Consider the following 22,536-nt stretch of genomic DNA (forward strand, 5'->3'; position numbering starts at 1 on the left):
AATTAAAAGAAAAATAGAAAGCACATATAATTCTATTGCTCAGAAGGAACCACTGAAAACATTGTTTTTTAATTATATGCGCACTTATTTTTCTTACATAAAAGATTGTATTATATAGAAATTTGTATCCCTTTAATGTTCACACATCATTAAATATTCTTCAAAATGGTTTTTCATGATTGTATAATATTACAATAAGTGAATTTTTAGGATTATTTTAAACATTTTACTATGAACAATTATGTGGCTTCTCATTGTTGGCAACACTGAAACAAACATCCATGATCATGATACTTTAACTGAGACTCTGATATTTTTTCAGACAAGATTTTTAGAAATGGGATTATTAGTTTTAAGGATTTCTATATTGTTAAGATTTTTTTTAACTTTTTTTTTTTTTTTTAAAGTAGGCTCCACGCCTCGTGGGGAGCCTAACACAGGACTCAAACGCATGACCATGAGCCAAGAACAAGAGTTGGATGCTCAACCAGCTGAGCCACCCAGGCACCCCTATATTGTTAAGATTTTTGATAAATGCTGCTAAATAATTTTCAAGGAAGTTTGTACCAGTTTTTTCTTCCAACAGTAGAATATGGGAATGCTCATTTTCTTAAATACCTACCAGTTCACCTGCTTTATTTTAATTTACATTGCTTATTACCAGTGAAATTGAACATTTTCCCATGTGTTTTGTATTAGCCATTTTTAAATTTTTTTTGTTTATTGTGTTTCTTGTCTTTAGCCATTTATCTATTCAGATCTTCATCTAATTATTTGTAAGAAGTCTTTAAGACTTAATTTGTTACTTCTATTTGTTGCAAATAAAATTTTCTTTTAAGGTATATAGTAATTCAGACATAGAACAAAGAAGAGATAAAGAGAACTTTAAGAAGATATTTTGCAACATTTTTTAAAAATAAAAGGTATTACTACAGATTAAAAGTGAACTTGATTTCTTTATAGGTAATTCAAACACTTATTTGAATTCAGCATAGAATTCGTCACTGCTATAGTTCATAGTCTTGGAAAAGCACTTATTATAGTGGTTCAGGTTGCAGGAGTTGAATATACAGACCATTAAAATCTTTTTCTTTGCTTCAGATCATTAAAATCTTTAAAAAAATTCCTGGAAACCAAATAGCATTACTGACTTTTTATTCTCATAAGCAAACATAGTAAAACAAACAAACATACAATCATTTGCTGTCATAATTTCTTGAACAAAAGGATATTTGATAGTATTAAGGACAATCTTAGAACAGTCTTTTAAATGAAATCAATTTGGCTTTATGAAAATTTACTACATGGCCTGTCTTCTCCCAGTTTTCATCATACAGTGGTAAAAACTTGTCCCACATTCTGGCATTGGAATGCAGACTGCATTTGGGAACCATACATCATAAAAAGATAACTGCCTTCTTTCCTTGAAAACAGGGATGGGATCTTCATTTTTATATTCCTGAGATATAAACAGACTCTGTGACACAGATATGCATGGAACAGTATTTTCAGTTTTGTAGCAGGGGTTTCTTTCTTAATATTTCTTGTGCTTCAGTTTGTCTTTCTTAAATTACAGTACGGTACAGCCAGCTTACAAAGATTAAAACCCACAACACCCCTTTTAAAAATTCTTAGGGGAAATGGTTCATTCTCTAAATATAAATTAGCTTTCTCTAGACATCAGGAACACGTTAGCAATAAATTTTTCATTGGAAAAGATCAGATGGAAGTACTGTCTCAATAAAAAATTAGGCACATAATCTAGATTAAGACTGCAAATAGCCATACATATTTGTCTTTCCCTGGGCAATTCTGACAGTGGTGGAGCTGTTTTCAGAGGAAAAAATCTCTTCCTGTTCCTTTCTCTTAGATACTCTCTTTTCCTGACAGTTCAGGTGAGTGAATGATAAACTCGCAGCTTAGGACTTTTAAAATTATCTTGTATGGATGTCTTGTTTAGACTTCTAAAAAACCATGTAGTGTATATATTTTCCCCAGCATTAATGAAGCCTAAGTCTTCCATTATATAAACAGTGTTAGGTTGGGTATTTTGATTTAAAAGGCAAGGCCAGGATGATGAACACTTAAGAACAATACATTTACTTTCTGCAACCTAATAGAAGCAACTTCAAGCATGCAAAAAGGGTAGGGAAACTCTCCATGTTAGAGACAAGCTTAAGGAAAATGATAGTAAAAACGAGATATCTCAAAGGCAACTTAAAAAATGTAGAAGCCAATAGGGATGACAGGTGAGTGATTAAACTAGATCATAACCTTTTGTAATGCTAGGACAAACATAATTCATATTAAATACACATACAAAGCACACCACTAGAGAATAAAGAGACAGAAGCAGCATAAGTTTTCTTTTTTTCTTTTTTTTTTTTTTTAAAGATTTTATTTATGTGACAGAGAGACAGCCAGCGAGAGAGGGTACAGAGCAGGCGAGTGAGAGAGGAAGAAGCAGGCTCCCAGGAGAGGAGCCCGATGTGGGACTCGATCCCGCAACGCCGGGATCACGCCCTGAGTGGAAGGCAGACGCTTTAACGACTGCGCTACCCAGGCGCCCCAAAGCAGCATAAGTTTTCAATCTCTCTGAATCCTCACATGAAAACAGAATAAATTGATAAAACCCAAATTGTATGGACAACATTTATAACAAAACTATATGACAAGGTAGTTCCATTAGCCCCCAAAGAAGTTGTAAGGATAAACCACCAACAACCACAAGACCTACATGGTATCCATATCTATGTAAGAGGAAGAAGGAAGCATCAGGGCAGTATCTGATGGACCTGAGAATAACAGAGCCCACAGACAGCCCATGTTTACTGGAAAGTATGAGAACAAATTTGAGTACAGCTAGGAGGAGTTTTGCCCTCTTCAATACCAGATGAGTGCACGGGACCCATGAGAGAAAGGTCTAAGGCAGCGGGAGCAGTCTAGCACTTATGAAGCTTAAAACTGCCCCACCAGGGCTACTTCTAGAACAAAATCCTTCCCAACGAAGAAACTGTCGAGGCTAAGTAAAAAATGAAACAGGATAAGGACAAAAAAGGCAATAAATAAATAAATAAATAAATAAGAGAGGGAGAAGATAGAAGAAGGGAACAGAGTCAGGAAATCTCAGAAAGTAAACACTACAATTTTTTTAAAGCACATCTAAACAACAGAAGAGGGAGATCTCTGAAGGTAGGAAAGCTTTCCCAAACCACACTTCATTTTCAAAGTTAAAAACAAAACTAATTTTTAAAAAATGAGCAACAGGAAAAGTATTGCGATCAAATCCCAGACAACTCTAGGAGAGCTAGAGCAGGAACGGGAGGGAGAGGAAGGGAGGTGGGGGTGTGGAGAGAGAGAGAGGGGGGGACAAGGCTGTAGGCAATAAAAGTACACCAGAAAGATATGCTCAGAGACTTATGACTGTTGACTGACTATTTTAAAACGAGCAAAAAGATGTTAAGAATGATACAAAATATAAAATAACAACATAAATCTGGATTAGAAAAACTCAAGAGTGAAGTCAAAGAACCCATAAAAGAATTTGAAATACAATAAAAACATTTCAGAAACAAAGTCTAAATAGTCAAACACAAAAACAAGTAAACACAGTAGATAATGCTTTAAAAGACACAGAAGTCATTAAAAAAAGGAAGAACTGTAAAAAGCAAATCAATTGAAAATTATGAACCACAATGAAATATCACCTCACACCAGTTAGAATGGCAACAATTAACAAGACAGGGAACAACAAATGTTCGGGAGGATGTGGAGAAAGGGGAACCTCTTACACTGCTGGTGGGAATGCAGGCTGGTATGGCCACTCTGAAAAACAGTATGCAGGTGCCTCAGGATGTTAAAAATAGAACTTCTCTATAATACAGCAATTGCACTACTGGGTATTTACCCCAAAGATACAAATGTAGTGATCCAAAAGGACACAGGCACCCTAATGTTCATAGCAGCAATGTCCACAATAGCCAAACTGTGGAAGAAGCAGAGATGTCCTCCAACAGATGAATGGATAAAGAAGATGTGGTCCATATATACAATGGAATATTACTCAGACATCAGAAAGGATGAATACCCACCATTTGCATCAACGTGGATGGAACTGGAGGGTATTATGCTGGGCAAAATAAGTTAATCAGAGAAAGACAATTATCATATGGTTTCACTTATATGTGGAATATAAGGAGTAGCACAGAGGACCATAAGGGAAGGGAGGGAAAACTGAATAAGAAGAAATCGGAGAGGGAGAAAAACCATGAGAGGCTCTGGACTCCGGGAAACAAATTGAGGGTTGCAGAAGGGGGGGGGGTAACTGGGTGATGGGCATTAAGGAGGACACATGATCTGATGAGCACTGGGTGTTATATGCAACTAATGAATCATTGAACACTGTATCAAAAACTAATGATGTACTATATGTTGGCTAATTGAACTTAATAAAAAAAACTTTTTTAATAGATAAAAAGGACTCAAGAGAAAGTGACAAATAGTGAAGATAGGTAAAGATTCACTGTATGAATGTTGTGAGTCCCTGAAAAAAACTAAAGCAAGGAAACAGAAAAATGGCTAAAAACTTCCAGTTTGAAAAAAAGAAAAGAAAGGGGCACTTGGGTGGCTCAGTTGGTTAGGCATCTGCCTTCAACTCGGGTCATGATCCTGGGGTCCTGGGATAGAGCCCCAATCGGGCTCCCCGCTCAGTGGGGAGCCTGCTTCTCCCGCTCCCTCTCTTTCTGCTCCTCCCCCCTGCTGATGCTCTCTCGTGCTCTCTCTCTCAAATAAATAAAATCTTAAAAAAAAAAAACTTAAAAAAATAAAGAAAAGAAAGAAAAAATCATTTTAATCTGCATTTTGGAAGAACATACTGTGGATCCAAAATATTGGCCCAGGCAACCAATGTCAAGACATATTCTAGTAAAATTACTAGACTTTGAGGAAAACTAAAAATGTTTTTTGGCCATCTAAAAGAAAAAAAAACATGTAACTTAAGGGGAAAAAATTATACGTTCTCATCAGACTTTTGTACAGCAACACTTTATGTCAGAAGAAAATAAAATAGCATTGAAGATGCCCAGGGAAATAAATTGTGAGTTAAGGATTTTATATCTAGCAAAACTGCTGTTCATGTATAAAGGATGTAGAAAAACTATTATCCACACGCAGTAATGGAAGGGATATTGTTCCCATAAGCCCTTCCTGAGGAATCTATAATAGAATATTTTTCAGACAATCAAAATATTTACAGAGATACCAATCTGGTGACAAGAATTAAATATACAGTTACCAATGAACTAAAAGGGAGAGTATACAGAGTGCAAGGCTACATGCTCTGACAAAGTATAAAGGGAATGATAATTTTAATTATTTTTTTAAATAAGGAATAATGGAAAAAACATATACAAAATAAAAAACATCTTTCTAGTAACCATATTGATGAGAGTATTAGTGCTGTCATTCTGAGCCCGCTGTGTGTGTAATAAGGGATTAAACAATGAGCAATTATTAAATATTCCAATGCTATCACTTTGTATCCTTGAGAATCAAGATTCTTGGCATGAGAGAAAAAAAGATATAGATGTAAGTAACAGAAAAGGTTAAGCTAAAAGATTTTCAGTCTTGAATCTGAATTGGAAATACTAATATAAATTTATGAGGTTAGTTTTAGTTATACATACATATTACAGTCTCTCGCACACACACACACCCCTTCCCCACAACAAATCTGTCCAATGGAAAGACCTAGAAACAAAGACCAACCCTGACATACCACTCTTCTCTAAGAAATATTAAGGCTCAGGGCGCCTGGGTGGCTCAGTCAGTTTAGTGGTGGGCTTTTGGTTTTGGCTCAGGTCATGGTCTCAGGGTCGTGGAATCAAGCCCTGCATTGGGCTACTTGCTCAGCACCGAGCCTGCCAGAGATTTTCTCCCTCTCGTCCCACCCTGCTCCTTCCTCCGCTCGTGCTCGCTCTTTCTCTCTCAAATAAATAAATAAATAAAATCTTTAAAAAAAATAAAAGAAACTAGAGCTCCTTGAAGAAGTCCCATGTCTACAACAGAAAACACAGAAAATGTATGTGGAACATCTCTTATACCAGGTGGTAAAGAAGCTTATCAGAGACCGCTAGGGTCACGGCAAAAGAAGCATATTTTAATATGCTCCCATTGGCTAAGGATGAGACCATTTGAGCTTCAGTCATGGTAATTGCAGTGGATGGACTCTCATCGAATATGTTTAAGTCCCTGCATTCCTAATGATATTAAAACAAAAAAGGTATTGCTCATCTTTGAGAAAACACAAGGAACCAATTCACTATCTTCAAAATTGGTAAATAAAGACAAATAAGCATCTATTCTGCATTTTCTTTTTTTGAAAGTAATCCCTGCACGAAACATGGGGCTTACACTCACAACCGCAAGATCAAGAGTCACAGGCTCTACCGACTTGAGCCAGCCAGCCGCCCCTATTCTGCATTTTCTACATGACTGGGACTACTGATAACCAAGTAACAGATAAGGGGAAATGTCTGTGCAAAAATATTCCAAATCACTGATGAATTAATGGACATAGGCATTAATAATGGCTATTGGCATCAGAAAAGTGAGTCTGCCAGACATCATCTGCTTCCTACAGTCTTGCCAGAGGAGTGGAACCAGAGCCTGATCCAATCTCTGGATCTGGTTGTCAGTTTGCAGAAAATATGGAGGGTGGAGGGCATGTAAGGTTATATCATAAGCAAATCAGCAGGGTCTAGCCTGTGGGACACTTTTGGGGTTGGAAGGTCAAAATATTTCTACAGATAAACTCTGGAGAGTGGAAGGGGACAGAAGGGAAGAGAAGGAAAAACTATAAATTAAAAGAGACTTAAACAATTTTTAGAATGGCAAAACCAAACTATTGTGCTAGGTGGGGATGCACATTTGGATGATGGAACTGTGGGGGAAAAGCAGGGAGAGGATTACTATAGAGGTCAGGATAATGATTTCTTGAAGGGATGGGGAATATATAGAAGAGGCTTATGTTGTAGGTTACAAAGTTCTATTTCTTGACCTGGGTGTTAGTAATAAGCACATTCACCTCATAATAATTTATGGAACCACATGCTCGTAGTATGTAGTTTTCTGTATCTGTGTTTTATTTTACAATAAAAAGGTGAAAATATACATGTAGAGTATCTCCTCTGTCTGATCACCCCTAACATCCCTATAGTCATTTTTCGAGACACATTTATACATCAGATACTTGATGTTTGAGAGGTTCATGTCTAGCAACCTTTGCCAATCTTAAAATTTGAAAATACCACTCGGGCATAAAATATGTCCAGTTCTCTTGTCTGTAAAATGGCCAAAGTAATATCAATCCAATAAGTAGGCTGTGATAGAAATTTTTCTAAGGCGAGCACAACTATACTGCAAAATACATGCTGGGCAGCTGGCTAAGCCATCTAAAAGCGCTATCTAAAGCACTATAAGTGCCTTGCATGACTTAAGAGTTTACTTCTTTTTTTTCTAAAAAAAGGATTTATTTATTTTAGAGAGAGAGAGAGTGCAGAGTGGGGGGCGGAGGGTGGTAGAGGGGAGGGTGAGAGAGAGAAACTCAAGCAGACCCCTGCTGAGCAAGGAGCCCAATGCAGGGCTTGATCCCACCATCGTGAAATCATGACCTGAGCTGAAATCAAGAGTTGGATGCTTAACTGACCGAACCACCCAGGCACCCCAAGAGTTTACTCTTTAAATTTTGTGCATAAGCAAAATTATTACTGTCATAACCTCTGGAACCACTGGCAAATCATCAGAAAAAAATATGCCAACAATTTACATATAGTTTTGGGACCTCTATTAAATTACCTTCTTTCCTCAAACTGCATATCAAACCGAGACTACCAGGGATTCTATTAAAAAGGACTTCAGCTTGGGGCCCCTGAGTGGCTTGAGTTTCTCTCTCCCTCTCCCTCTGTTCTTCCCCGCCACTCTCTCTCTCTCTTTCTCAAATAAACAAATACATCTTTTAAAAAAACAAAAGGACTTTGGCTTACTAAAAGAAATAAGGGTGGAGGTTTAATACTAAAACTTAAGGTCAGTAAGGAAAGCAACAGCTCCCGACACAGTGGGAGAAGCAGCAATGCAAGGGCTTTGATATGGTTGAAAGGGGGAAGGGAATGAATAAGAGCTGAGGATGATATGTTCTGAAAAGTTAGGCCAGTGACTTGGGACCCATGGAAACAGGGGATGCTGCGTTGGAGTTCTGGGGCCACATATGCAATTATTTTTGTTATATGATATATAACAAAGAAAACAAAAGCCAGATAAGATGCTTAGCTATATGTACATGGTGCATTACTCTGTTTGTCCCATGATCTATGAGAGGGCAAACACAAGTTAAGCAAGATCCACACATGTGACATTCAGGTAGAAAGGACAAGGCAGAAAGAAAGAGAAATAACAGGAATAATGAACAAATGGGAAGAGAACTGACAGCCTTAGATATGAAGTGGTGAACCAGAAAATGAAGAAGTAAGGACTCACAAGGAGAAAAATAAGAATGAGAAAACAAGAGCAGAAGAAAGTGGAAATGACAATTTCCAAAGAACATTTTATTTTTATTTTATTTTATTTTTTTTAAGATTTTATTTATTTATTCGACAGAGATAGAGACAGCCAGCGAGAGAGGGAACACAAGCAGGGGGAGTGGGAGAGGAAGAAGCAGGCTCATAGCAGAGGAGCCTGATGTGGGGCTCGATCCCAGAATGCCGGGATCACGCCCTGAGTCGAAGGCAGACGTTTAACCGCTGTGCCACCCAGGCGCCCCTCCAAAGAACATTTTAAAAACAAAATTTAATAAATTTACTTTAAAGTAGTTAGAAATCAGATATGACCACACGTGTATATTTGGTTTGCAAATGGAATCTGAATCTAAGACCTATTTTATTTCATTTTTTAATTTTTTTGAAGATTTTTTATTTATTAGAGAGAGAGCACAAGCAGGTTGGGGGAGCGACAGGCAGAGGGAGAAGCAGACTTCCCTGCTGAGCGGGGAGCCCGATGTGGTACTCAGTCCCGGACCCAAGATCATGACCTGAGCCAAAGGCAGGTACTTAACTGACTGAGCCACTCAGGCGCCCTCTAAGACCTATTTTAGACAAAGTAACATACCATGTTTTGTTTTGTTCCTAATTTGAGGTGTATAATCTTGAATATGGTATATTTGAGGTCTTCATTACAAAAATAATTTGTCTATTAAATTCTTTTACTTAAATAATTAAAAAAAGACAGTTCTTACCAGGTGGTATACATCATCTAAACAAGTAAATTCATTAAAGCTGATATTAAGTTTTCGAAGTCCTGTTAACTTGGAGAGATCTCTCAATTTACTCAGGCTGTTTCCATGGAGATTCAGACTCTGAAATAGAATGAAATGTAAATAAAAAATAAGACATTATATTCTACATCATAGTTATTTAAATAACACTAAGAGAGAGCCAATAAGAAACAAATCTAATGCATGATTTTAAAAGGTAGAGTTTATAATAGCATTATTGGACCCTGTTCTTGATTAATTTGGTTTTCCACTCGGTCTAGAAATTCTTTTTAGAAAATAGTTAAATATATTGTTAAGACATTTATTGAGGCATACCTATTTCTAAAGCTAGCCAGTGAACATGTAGGCCCTAAAGATTTGGGGTATTGGCGAGGATACCTCACAGGAAAGAAGATGGCAGGGCTACATCTTGACTGCAGAAAACTGTATGAGGGCACTGGACTAAGGAACAGAGGATGAGGGTGTTAAAGCAGGAGGACAGACACTCAAAGAAGGAGGTAGGAGAGTGCTTCCATATCAGAATTTGGCCTAAATTTTCCCTGTCCATTTGATTCTGCACTCAATAAAAAGGAATGTTAATACAGTTGTATATTTAGGGGATACCCTGATGACAACATATTTTTCTGTCTTTAGACTACACCATTGTGAATGATATCAAGTGAAGATTACATTCATGCATAGTATACATCCTAAGTCGTGGCACAAGAAAATGTATTAATATAATTGACCTCAATATTCACAACAAATGGGTTTTATGATAAAATCAAGTGTCTACTTCCCAATTCACTTCACTCACCACCACCATCTTATATCCTATTATACTGTGGACATAACATAAATTCCTGGCAAGAGAAACATCTAAATGTTGAGTAGTTGTCAAAATTTGGTTCAAATTGTTAAGAAGGATGAAATTAGGGAGAAGAGTTTATTCTACAGATCACACACTGGTATCATCCATGATAGATTCTACAGGTACTTTACGCTTAACATGTCCAAACTGAATTCATCATTTTTCCTATATATCTGCCTGGCAGTCTGTGTTTTCAGTCCTGATTAAGAGTTTCACTATCTATCGAAAGATATTGTTTACCATCCCCTTTACCTCTTTTCCATATACATTTGATCTAGAGATGTTTCTCAAACCAACCGTTCCATACCATCACCACTACAAGTACCTTAGTTCAGACAATTATTTGTCCTTTGGACTACTGCAATAGTTTTCAACGGATATCCATACCATTAGTCTGACTTTAGTTAAATCTAATCCACAAGTTGCCAAAATGAGGGTCTTTAAAAACACAGAACCCATTCCTTAAAGAAAATCTAAAATTTAAAATTTGCCTTCAACAATCCATCCTATTTGATATAACCTCCTACTCTTCCAATCACAGCCTCACGTGTCTTCCTTGTATTCCAGCCTACACCTTCACCTTCCACCAGTACACACCCTGTGTTCATAGTCACAGTATGTTTCCTGCTAACACTAGGATCTTTCCAAAACCAGGCGCTTCTAGATAGTGTATTTCCTCTGCCTGGAAGATGTAAACAACTAAATTTCTCATATTCTTCAGAATCTGCACAAAGTTATCTCTTTCTGTGGCGTTCTCCCAGCAACTCCAAGCTTCCTATGTTGTCTACATACCTTTCTCCTCCACTAAAATGTCCTCGAGACAGGGAAAATTCACTTTGAACTCCCAATACTTACCTCATGGCCTAAAACACAGCAAATGCTCAGTAAATGCTAGATGAATAAATCATTGCAAAAGCCAGACATGCAATGAACAACTCTATTTTTCTGTTCAAGTAAAATTAACATACAGTGTTGTATTAGTTTCAGGTGTATAATATGATTCAACAATTCTATACATTGCCCAGTGCTCATCACAATAAGTGTACTCTTAATCCCCTTCACCTATTTCACCCATCCCCCCCACCTTCCTCCCACCTTTATTTCTGTATATTTTATTTATTTTTATGGATGTCTTCAAAAAACTCCATCTAGTGGGGAAGACTGAAAAGAAAATAAGAGGTATGTATCCTGAATTTTGTAATGGCACAAAGGAAGGAGAATAAAGGGTGTGATGTCTAAACATTCTTGTTGTAATATCTAGCATTTTTACTAGAAGAGTTAGAAGGTTTTTCTGGCTTTTAAGCCATATAGGCAAATTTAGGATGAGAGGTTCTTTCATTCTTATGCTGTGGGTATTGATCAAATTAAGGCAGTCAGGTGGAAGTCACGAGCAAGCCAGGGTATTCTGAAGTCTTATTCTCCTCACTGTTTTTTATCTTACAAATCAAAGATAATAAAAAGGACCTACTTTTTTTTTTTTTTACTATTGCTGTTTTTTTAACTTTTATTTAATCCCTTTAAATCTATAGAAATATATGTTCTAGAAGCTCAGTCCAGTCAGAACTCATGCATTTATTAAGCCTTTCATTACTAAAGCTTTATTATCAAAAATGTATTACTCAAATATGAAATCTTGACATTATAGCACAGAAACAATAATTTCTCCGTACTGTCAGCTCAAAGATTGCTCCTGTAATCACTATACTGCATCTTTATGATGCAGATGGTGATACTGTCATCACATTATGAAACTTTCCTTCCTTTCTAATAATAACTGGCTAAGGTCAAAACTTAATCTCCTAGACTTGAAGATTTATTTAGTGGATGGTGATGATGTAGTTGGACAAAAGCAATCCCATAAACAACTTGAAAAGAGATGTTTTCTAAATATTTTCAGAAGCAGACTCAAAATTACTGACCACACTGATTATTTTAAAAAATATTTTTGCATTCTTTTGGTTTCCCACAGTCACTTGAAAAAGACTGTCATCATAAACAAGCGATCTGGAAATGTCACATTGGAGCAATGTAATTGACTTTCAAGATAAAAATCATTTCTGAGTATTTATCTCAACTTTCAGTACACACATAGAAAGACAATGTCCTATGAGAATAACTTGTCTTCTCAAATATTCTTACCAGTGTATCAAGCAAATACCTACTTACTTGCCAGTTCTGCAGGTGCAGGCAAACCCACTTTCTCTGTAAGAACCAGTTGGTCTTTGTAAAGGTATTGTTTTTATAATGAGTATCTCATGTGTGCCAGGTGTTGTGCTAGAAAATGGCAGAGCCGATGCTAGTCTATGTGGTGTTTACAAGTATATTAGAAAGCGGCATCCATCCTTTCCTCGAGACACCTTTTCCTCCCAGCTTTTAGAAAATTGTCTCAATATGCCCATTTTATTAGTACAAGAAATTTTATGAAGAATTGTTAGAAAATTGTAGCAAATATACTGGTCTATGATTTAAAGGGTATCCCTTGGATATGGCCCTCTTGTGCCATGCACACCGCACCATCTTATATTGTTGCCCTGATACTGGGGATATACATATCGAAGAACAGCCATAGCCTCTGCCCCTGTGGGATTTTACAGTCTAGAAAGGATACAGAGCATATAACAAAGGAATCTGTCCTACACTCAGAGGTAAGAGAAAACTTGAATGCTTCAGTATAGATCTAAAAGGTGTGTGGGAATTAACTAGGAGAAGGGGGTCAGGGGAGAACATTCCATGCAGAGGACTAGCAAGTGCAGAGGTTCTGTGTTGGCTGCAGGCAGAATGCATTTAAGAAATAGGAAGGAGGCTGAGCACAGAGAGCTAAAGAGAGGGTAATATGAAAAAAGTCTGGAAAGGTAGGCCAGGAACCAGGCCATGCAAAATCTTATAGGCCATATTAAGGACTTGGGTTTTATTTTTAAAACAATGGAAAATCATTGAGGTTTTCAAGTAGGAGTGGTGAGGGGTGACAGGGATATCATGATCAGATTTGCATTCTGAAAAGATTGCTCTAGCTTTAACATGGAGAATGAGTTGGGGGCTCAAAGTGAAAGCAGGACAGGGCCTCTGTTGCACAGCTCTAGGAGGCACCCCCTAATCCCCATATTGAGTTATGTTCAGTTCTATAATGAATGGCACCCAAAGAATACATTAATAGTATATAACGTGAATTGCACCTCCTGGAGTTGTGCAGTGTTGCAATTGTAGAGTGCAGGGAGCCCTGTCAGAAGGCCATGGCAGTAGTCTAGGTCAGGGCTAATGATAGTTCAGATAGAATGGTAGCAGATTGGAAATGAACAGATCTGAAAGTCAAGGTACAGAGGTAGGCTTACTATCTCAATAGAACTGCCTCAGTGAAAGTAAGCTGCTTCAGTAGTAACTCAAATTCTATTGATTAATTTTATAAAGATAAAGCTCCGATGTTGTGTTGATTAATCCCGGAAACTGATTTGAAACTTCATCATTTAAGAGAGCTTATTTGTTATTCAGGAACAAAATACCTTGTAAACTAGAAGGCCACCCTCTAGGCCTATACTGTCTTGTACGGCAGTCACTAGCAACATGTTGCTAGTTTGAAAGCGCTGTAGACTGCAAATAGACCCCAGACATCAAAGACTTAGTTGAATCTATCTGATTAATGACTCTTCATATTGATTAAATATTGAAATGATAATATTTTAGATATATTGGATTAATTAAAATTAATCTTACCTCTTAATTAAAAAATTCTTAACATGGCTCGTAGAAAATTTTAAATTACATGTATGGTTCATATTATATTACCATCAGACAACACTGATCTAGTCCACAAAGTAGGAAAGGTTGAGGCATTTTTAACTTGGCAGCCTAATGGCTGGCATCACCAGATAGGTGCTTTAGTATTCTTAGACTTCATATGATAGATTATGATTCCAAATTCAAGGTCCAAATTCCAAATTTTATTCCTTATAATACTCACCACAATATGACTGTAAATACTAGTCTTGGCAAGAGAAAGTATTGTTTTATCATCCAAACTAATAAGTTTTGGCCTGGGCTTGATCCTGGGATCCATTTTTATAACTTCATCATCAAATTTCAAATCCTGGGACAATACTGATCCTTCTGAGTTTTTTTTGCTTTCTTCTAGAATAACATTGTTGAATGAAGAAAATAAAGAGTGAGCCTTGACCTAAAAAATTTATTAAAAATATTGAAAATTTGGTTGTTGTATTTATCATTTTGAACAAGAAACTAGCTATGTAACAAAGATGAATTATCGTTTTTTTCAGTTATATAGTAATGCCTATGATGATTAGAATCACATTAGGAAATCAATGAGAATAGATTAAAATTGTGGGCTAAGAATAAATGTGTTCATCCGTTCCCACTGAAAATTCCTAAATAATCCATAAGCATATGAAAGAATAAGGTATCTTTTTCTTGCCCATAGAGTGGAAATGTAAAAGATTGATAATATCTTATTTTGGTAAAGATGCAAAGAAACAAGCACGGTCACATACTGTTGGAAATTTGTAGAATGGCCAAGCCTTTGTAGAGAGTACTGGCAAAATCTACCAAAATTTAATATGTGTATATCTCTTTAATATGTATATATCTTTAATATGTGTATATCTCTGACAATTCTTCTACAAATCTATTCTGCAGAGAAACTTCTGTATTTGTATGAAGATGCAGCTATAATAATGTTCACTAAAGCAGTGTTTTAAATAGTAAGAACACTGGAAACAACCTATATGTTTCATCCACAGCGGAACAGTCAAATAAATCAGGGTATTACTGGATAGTATGCAGCCACCAAAAGAATTAAGTATAGACCTATATGCACTGAAGTGGAAATATGTCCAAAACATATTGTTAAAGGCAAAAAACATCACAAAATACTTAGGTCTTGATTCTACTATGTAATAGAAGGTATATGTTGTTATATATGTAAATACATAGAAAAAAAGATTGAAAGCAAACCCATAAAGCTGTTAACAGATTTCTTTATGAAAGGGAGTGGTGCTGGCGTTAAAGTGAAATCAGATTTTCATGTTTATTATGTTTTCTTCAATGTAGTTTGAATCTTTTTCAGTGAGATTACAGCCACATATTACTCAGGAAGTATATATGTGCATATAAAAATATTTAGGTGCCATAATGATTTGTTTTGAAAATTAAACCCTTCACTGAATAACCACTGTATATATGTTTATGTATAAATATATATGTTTAAGTATAAACTTGATATTACATTATTAGACTTCAAATTACTGTTCTGTTCTTATTTAAGGAATTCCAGTGTTAAAAATACATCCATACCACTGTAATATACTCAAATTCAACAATGTATTCTGGCAAAACAAGGTCATGATCAAAGACAAACCACTTGCACTGCCGAACGCTGCAATCACAGTTTCTTTGTCCCATGATAGAATCTACAGTAAAATAAAAAACAAGAAAAATACTCTTCAAAATGAAATATAATGTACTTTTTTCATTATTACACAGATTAATGAACAATAAACTCAGTTCCAACTACCATGTTATTAAAAGTGTTTTATTTCTTATATTTTTCCACCCCTCCTAGACAGTTTCTTAATTCTAGAAATACTTACTAGTCACCCTTTCACTATGTAGACTAGTAGGGTTTAATTTTATTCAAGTCCTTTTCCTTTTCATACTTTTCCATTTTTCTGTTCAATGTGTGGCCATATATTTTTGACAAATGTATTACTCAAAAACCTTTGTTATTAAAAGTCTGTGGGTTTTTCATCTTTTGAAGTACATATAATATACATGAAATATACAGTCTAAACATGAAATATATATTATACATGAAATACATAAAATATATATGTATTATGTAATATATATGTATATAATATACATATAATATATGAAACACATAATCTATAGTATATATACATGATATATATGAAATACAGATAACAGTATGTGTGAGTGTGTAAATATAAAATGAAAGTTTACAAAATAAAAATCTACACACACACATGCATAAATGTCATTGAAGTGGGGAGCAGAAAAATAGAAACTCATTAGTAGCTAGCAAAGGAGTTTTTAGAAGAGTTTACAAACTTTGCTGGTAGAGGTTAAACTCTACACATTAGTATTAAACACCAACATTTTGTATTCAGAAAAATTAAAGCAGATTTCTCTTTATGGCAGACATACTTAGTATATATTTTCGAGGAACGAACACTGAATTAACCATTGGATAGTTAGCTTGATTGATGGAGTCCTGTTCACGAGCCTGAACACTCTGGCCAAGGAAGACCTTTGTAATGAGGAGGATGCCTAAATGTGAATAAAAAATAATTTTAACACTAATTCATTTTGGTAACTTTCCCATATCACTTTCCTTAATGGTCCCAAACCTGACTATATGTTGTGTAAGGGGAGAAATCCTGGCTACCTTGTTTGCCATTGTATAGGAAAACAGAAGCTCACTAAATATTTGTTGACCAAATGAAATAATTATGAAAGAGGATTCCTGTGATTATATCAAGCAAAGCTTTACAGAAAAGGAAGAAGGAAAGAAAATAATAAGTTTTTTATTAAGTAATTTAAAGTAAGAAACTTTTTGTTGTTACTAACTGGGTAAAAATTCATCTCTGTAACGTCAGCACCTAGCACATAGCTTAAATCATAGGAGGCACTCAATACATGTTTACTGAATGGATAAACATTTCTTTTCCCTTTCAATCCCTAAGGAATCTTTGGATTCACTCATTCCTAAGGATCTCTAGGAGTCAATCCTATAAAGTAACTTGTAATCACTAGGCATAAAACATTTAGATGACTTTTTTTTTTTTACTATGTACGAGTTATAAAATGCAAATTGAGAGACCCCAATTGTTTTGGGAAACATATTTCAGGAGGATCTAAAAGGATCTAGAAAAACATCATGAGGTGTTTCTTAAGATGGGAATAGAGGAGAATGAGAGAAAAGAAGCAAAAGGTTTTTTCAAATAACAAGTTCTTTCTAGATTCAATAATCTGCTTGATTTTCTGATTATTATTAACTGAATGAAAGACTGCAAAACACATGTAGTTCAACATGAATAATCTTAGCAGAACTATTGCTGGAACCTAGACTATTACTCTTATAGACTTAAGTTAACCAAATTTCTAACTCCGCAGTCATCAGTAGGTTGAATAGTGGAGATCAAAGAATAGATGTCCCTTACTCCCTGACCTGGTCAGTTCTGCTTATATATTCTTTGGTCATATGCACTAATATTTCATCTTACAGCTCTTATGAAAATTGTAATTTTACATTTATTTGTATGATTATTAATGTTTGTCAGTACCATAAAGGAGCACTGTGCCTAGTTTGCATAGACTGTATCCCTATCACTTACTGGGAGCCTAACACGCAGTAAGCATTCCATAATAACTGGTGGAACTGAAGAATGAACAGTGGGAGGTTGAGGCAAAAGGACCTGATGAGCGGGTTTTTTCCGCCAATCTGTGGTTAACAGGGAACCTCTCCTATAATTGTCTTGCAGATTCGCTCATATGCTTTTATTTATCTATATATTCAAGATGCAAATAAAATACTGATCACTGTGAATAAATGAAAGTACGAAAAGTTTATCTTCTGTGAGGCAATTTATAAAGCAATCTATACACTTCACAGTTTGTCTTTAGCCAGTTTTAGGTTTACAACCAAGTTTTCTTATCTTCTATTACGATGATTAAGGACAAATAAGGCCTGCCTTTCCGAGTGCTTGGTATGAAGATTATTGCATAATTGGGCTAGGTTCTCTTTTCTCTTTCCTGTGACTTTGGGGTGCAGTGTGTGCCTGTGTGTGTGTATGTGTGTGTGTGTGGGGGTGTGTGACATACATATATATTGAATTTATTTTTAGGACACAAGTTAATGAAAAAAGGAGAGAGAGGAGCTAAGAGGGCAGTGTAGTAGGAAGGACCCTAGGCTCGTCTTGTCTCTCCAATGAACAAAGCAGACTGTGAAAAGGGCTTGTTCCATATAAATTAGCTTAAATATGAGTAACAAACGAGTACCATCCTACTAACGTTGACACAATAATCATCAAATATTTGTTCACAACTTAACTGAAGTAACAGATCAGAAAGTCATATATCACTACAGTGGTAAATACTAAGTAAAATCGTTTTTAGAAAATCTTCCTGATTGATAAAACTAAGTATTAAAAATGTCATGAAAATAATCAATGAAGACTTAGAACTAAAAAGTTCAGAAATTCTGTGTATTTATATTACCATGCCTGAAGAGCTCATGCTCAAGAGAGTTCTTCTTCTCATCTTTGTACTTTTGCTGTAAAAATTCAATTCTGGGACACTCACACATACTGAGGCTGTTAGCAAGAATAACAGCTTCTTTTCTGAGAGGCAGCTATAAAGAAAAAACAAAGTCTGAGTATTTTTATAAAATGGACCGTACTTCAGCTTCAGTACAGACGGTTTATTGGTTTACATTTGTGCGTCTGGGCAAAGAAAAGTCAGGCTAGATTCGCTGAAAAGTAGACAAACTTCAGGTGCAACTTCATTGTGTAAGGCCATTTATATATTTTAAATTTACATGAAAAGAGGTTTATTAAAAGTGATACAGAATAATATTTGTTCCCATAAATGCAGCCAGAGTCAAGACTGACAACACTGTGTGATTGAAGGAACTGTAATTTTACACATTTTCAAGGATACTCCACGAGTAATCGTGCAAATTCCAAAAAGAAAATCCTGTGTGACATTATATCAGTGAAGGTTCTTATTTAGATATCACATGTACAGATAGATAGATCGATATATAAATAAAGATTTGGTATAATAGTGGTTTTGGTTTAATAATATACACTGCTTTCCAGATACATCTCATTGTGCTAATGCACCAAAATCTTGGTTTGCACTGTGACTAGGTTTATTTCTTGAAGTGTTTTATCAGAAATACAGTACTACTACCTGTATAGTGGCTAACTTAACAACAACAACAAAAAAGAAATACAGTACTACAGTAAAATTCATATTACTTCCTGTGAAAGCAGTTCTGAAAAGCAAATAAAATCTCTATTTTTAGTAGTAGGACACCTAGAGGTAAGAGAGATTATATAGTCTATCTAAGGACAGAAGTAGAAATTAGCAAAGTCATGATTTGAACTCAGGTCTGCTCCTCCTTGTCATTATCTCAGTTTTGAAATTGTTACTAGTTTAATATTAGTAGCCAAATTATCTAAAAATATGTTCTCTATAAATGCTGAATTGCTTTTATATTTTTTCTTACTGAAGCCTGTTATCCAAAGAGATTTTTTAAAAAATAAATACTAAAATGTGGTTCGTTACTATAAATTCCACATCCCAGTAAATAGAACCTTCTCAGATTTCCAATGAACATCACTAAATATCCATTAGATACAAGCTATGCGCATGGCATTATGCAGCTATAGCATGGTCTTGGCCCTGAAATAACAGAGGGAAGGATCATGAAGAGAGCATAGGCAGTAATCTTTCTGACATTGGCTGTAGCAAGATTTTTTTAAATATGTCTCCTGAGGCAAGGGAAATAAAAGCAGAAGTAAACTGTCAGGACTACATCAGAACAAAATGTTTCTGCACAGCAAAGGAAAGAATCAACAGAACAAAAAAGCAACCTACTTAAATGAGAGGAGATATTTGCAAAGGATATATCATAAAGGGTTAGTATCCAAAATACACAAAGAACTTATAAAACTCAATACCTAAAAAGCAAAATCCAATTTAAAAATGGGCAGAAGACATGAACAGACATTTCTCAAAAGAAGACATACAGATGGCCAAAAGACAATGAAAAGATGTTCAACATCACTGATCATCAGGGAAATGCAAATCAAAACTTCAAGGAGAAATCACCTCACACCCGTCAAAATGGCTAAAATAAAACACACGTGAAACAAAAAGTGTTGGTGAGGATGTGGAGAAATAGGAACTCTTATGCTCTTTGGAGAAATGCAAGCTGGTGCAGCCAGTATGGAAAACAGTATAGAGGTTCCTTAAAAAGTTAAACATAGAACTACCCTACAATCCAGTAATCACACTACTAAGTATTTTCACACAAAAAACAAAAACACAAATTCAAAATGCATCATGCACCCCCATGTTTATTGCAGCATTATTTGTAATTCCAAATTACGAAAGCAGCCCAAGTGTCCATTGATAGATGAATGGATAAAGAACATGCGGTATATAGGCACAATGGAATATTATTCAGCCATTAAAAGGAATGAAATCTTGCCATTTGCAACAACATGGATGGAGCTAGAGAGTATTATGTTAAGGGAAATAAGTCAGTCAGAGGAAGACAAATACCATATAATTTCACTCATATGTGGAATTTAAGAAACAAAATAAGCAAAGGAAAAAAGAGAGAGAAACCAAGAAACAAACTCTTACCTATAGAGAACAAACTGATAGTTACCAGAGGGAAGGTAATAAGTTGGGGGATGAGGAAAATAGGGAATGGGGATTAAAGAGTACACTAAATTATTATGATGAAAAAATACGATTTAAAAAATAAGTAAATAACAACAAAAAAATAGAATCAGAAATGTAAAAAAAAAGGGGGAGGGAGAAGATGGAAACTATACCCAGTAATTAAAAATAAAAACCATCACAAGATATGTCAAATAAGATCTTTATTTTCCCTTTTTTTTAGGTGGGGGAGGGGCAGAGGGACAGGGAGAAAGAATCTCAAGCAGGCTCCCCACCCGGCACAGAGCCTGATGTGAGCTCAACAGGGCTCCAGTGGGGCTTGCTTGAGTGGGGCTCAATCTCACAACCCTGAGATCATGACCTGAGCCGAAATCAAGAGTTGGAGGCTTAACCAACTGAGCCACCTCTCATTTTTTAAATGAAATGATCGAGTTTGTAGAGGTAAGGGATCAGTGGTAGGCTTTGAAGATTGGACATAATTAGTCAATAATATTGTTAATAACGTCATATGGTGACAAATGGTAACTACACTAGTCGAGGTAAGCATCGAGTAATGTACAGAATTGTCGAATCACTATATTGTACACCTGAAACTAATACAACATTATATGTCATCTATATTTCAGTAAGAACATTTTTTAAAAAAATTGATGTATTTCTATTCCACCCAGCTATGTTGCATGCTTACGAAAACTCAGTTGTGTTCCTAAACTTTTTTTATACCAGTTGTATTGGTTATTGAAATTCTACATATTAAATAAAACAATGAAATACGAGAAAGAATGAGAGTTGTTTCTATGAAAACTAAGTGGAAAGCTTTGGTCAGATTGCAGAGAAAGTAATCATTAGAAGCTTCTGTTAAAGCATGTGTAGGTGAGGCAAACACAAAAGTTTGGTGGTGCCAGGAGGATCATACAAACTAAAACTAGATTGATTTTTGCACTCAAGTTGCTTTGCAAGAATCTTTAAGTTCATGCTCAACTTTAAAGAAACTGAAACTAGTATGTAATATGGTTGTGGCCTGATGTACTATCAGGAGTTCCAACCTCATATCAAATGCTTTGGCCCTACATAAAAAGAAAGACAAATGATGGGGCCCCTGGGTGGCTTAGTCAGTTAAGCGTCTGCCTTCGGCTCAGGTCATGATCTCAGGATCTTGGGATTGAGTCCCATGTTGGGCTCTCTGCTCAGTGGAGAGTCTGCTTCTCCCTCTCCCTCTGTCCCTCCTTTCTCCCTACCCCCCCCACCCCCGCCACTTGTGCTCTCTCACTCTTTCTCTCAAGTAAATAAATAAAATCTTAAAAAAAAAATGAAATGGAAGTTTATAGGTTTAAAAAAATTTTTTTTAATTTTAAGTAAACACTACTCCACACATGAGGCTCAAACTCACGACTCTGAGATCAAAAGTCGCATACTCTCCCAACTGAACCAGCCAGACACCCCTGTAAGTTTATATGTTTTAAGTTTGCTAAAGGCAGCTTTGGAAGCGCATATATTAGGTTTGCTAAAGAGTTCTTTAAGTAAATCATTTGTTTATAGTTCTCTATATTAACTGACTTTTTGATAAACCTGTAAACTAGGTAAGAGGGCTCCTACTGTTTGAGAACTCAGAAAAGGCTGCACAAAGATAGAAGTCCTTGAGCTGAGACTTGAAGGTTAAGATTGCCATAGGGGAAAAGCAGGAAAGAGCATTGCATCAAAGGGAGGCATGGCACTGAGGTGTGTTTAGGAGAATCATAAGAAAAGTGAATATTTCATTTGGGATATTTGTTATATTTGGTAATAGGGTGTTGGGTTGAAGCTAGATTTTGAGGGGCCTTAAAAGCCAGACAGAGGGATTTGGATTTCATTATCATGAGTAATGGGAAGCTACTGAAGGATTTTCATCATGGTATAGTACAGTGTGAGCTAAGAA

General features: G+C 35.8%; 1 protein-coding gene across 1 annotated transcript in view; it reads right to left on the reverse strand.

Moving 5' to 3' along the window:
* Nucleotides 1-22,536, reverse strand: part of LRRC9 (leucine rich repeat containing 9) — a 113,485-nt gene that overhangs the window by 52,251 nt on the left and 38,698 nt on the right. Inside the window, exons 13-17 of the mRNA XM_040641822.1 lie at nt 18,423-18,555; nt 16,350-16,472; nt 15,477-15,592; nt 14,131-14,343; nt 9,287-9,406 (exon numbers count right to left, since the gene is read on the reverse strand). Coding sequence (XP_040497756.1) covers nt 9,287-9,406; nt 14,131-14,343; nt 15,477-15,592; nt 16,350-16,472; nt 18,423-18,555 — 705 coding nt within the window. The remainder of the gene's footprint in view (nt 1-9,286; nt 9,407-14,130; nt 14,344-15,476; nt 15,593-16,349; nt 16,473-18,422; nt 18,556-22,536) is intronic.

This window comes from Ursus maritimus, unplaced genomic scaffold (genome assembly GCF_017311325.1).
Source record: "Ursus maritimus isolate PB19 unplaced genomic scaffold, ASM1731132v1 scaffold_25, whole genome shotgun sequence".
Lineage (NCBI taxonomy): Eukaryota > Metazoa > Chordata > Mammalia > Carnivora > Ursidae > Ursus > Ursus maritimus.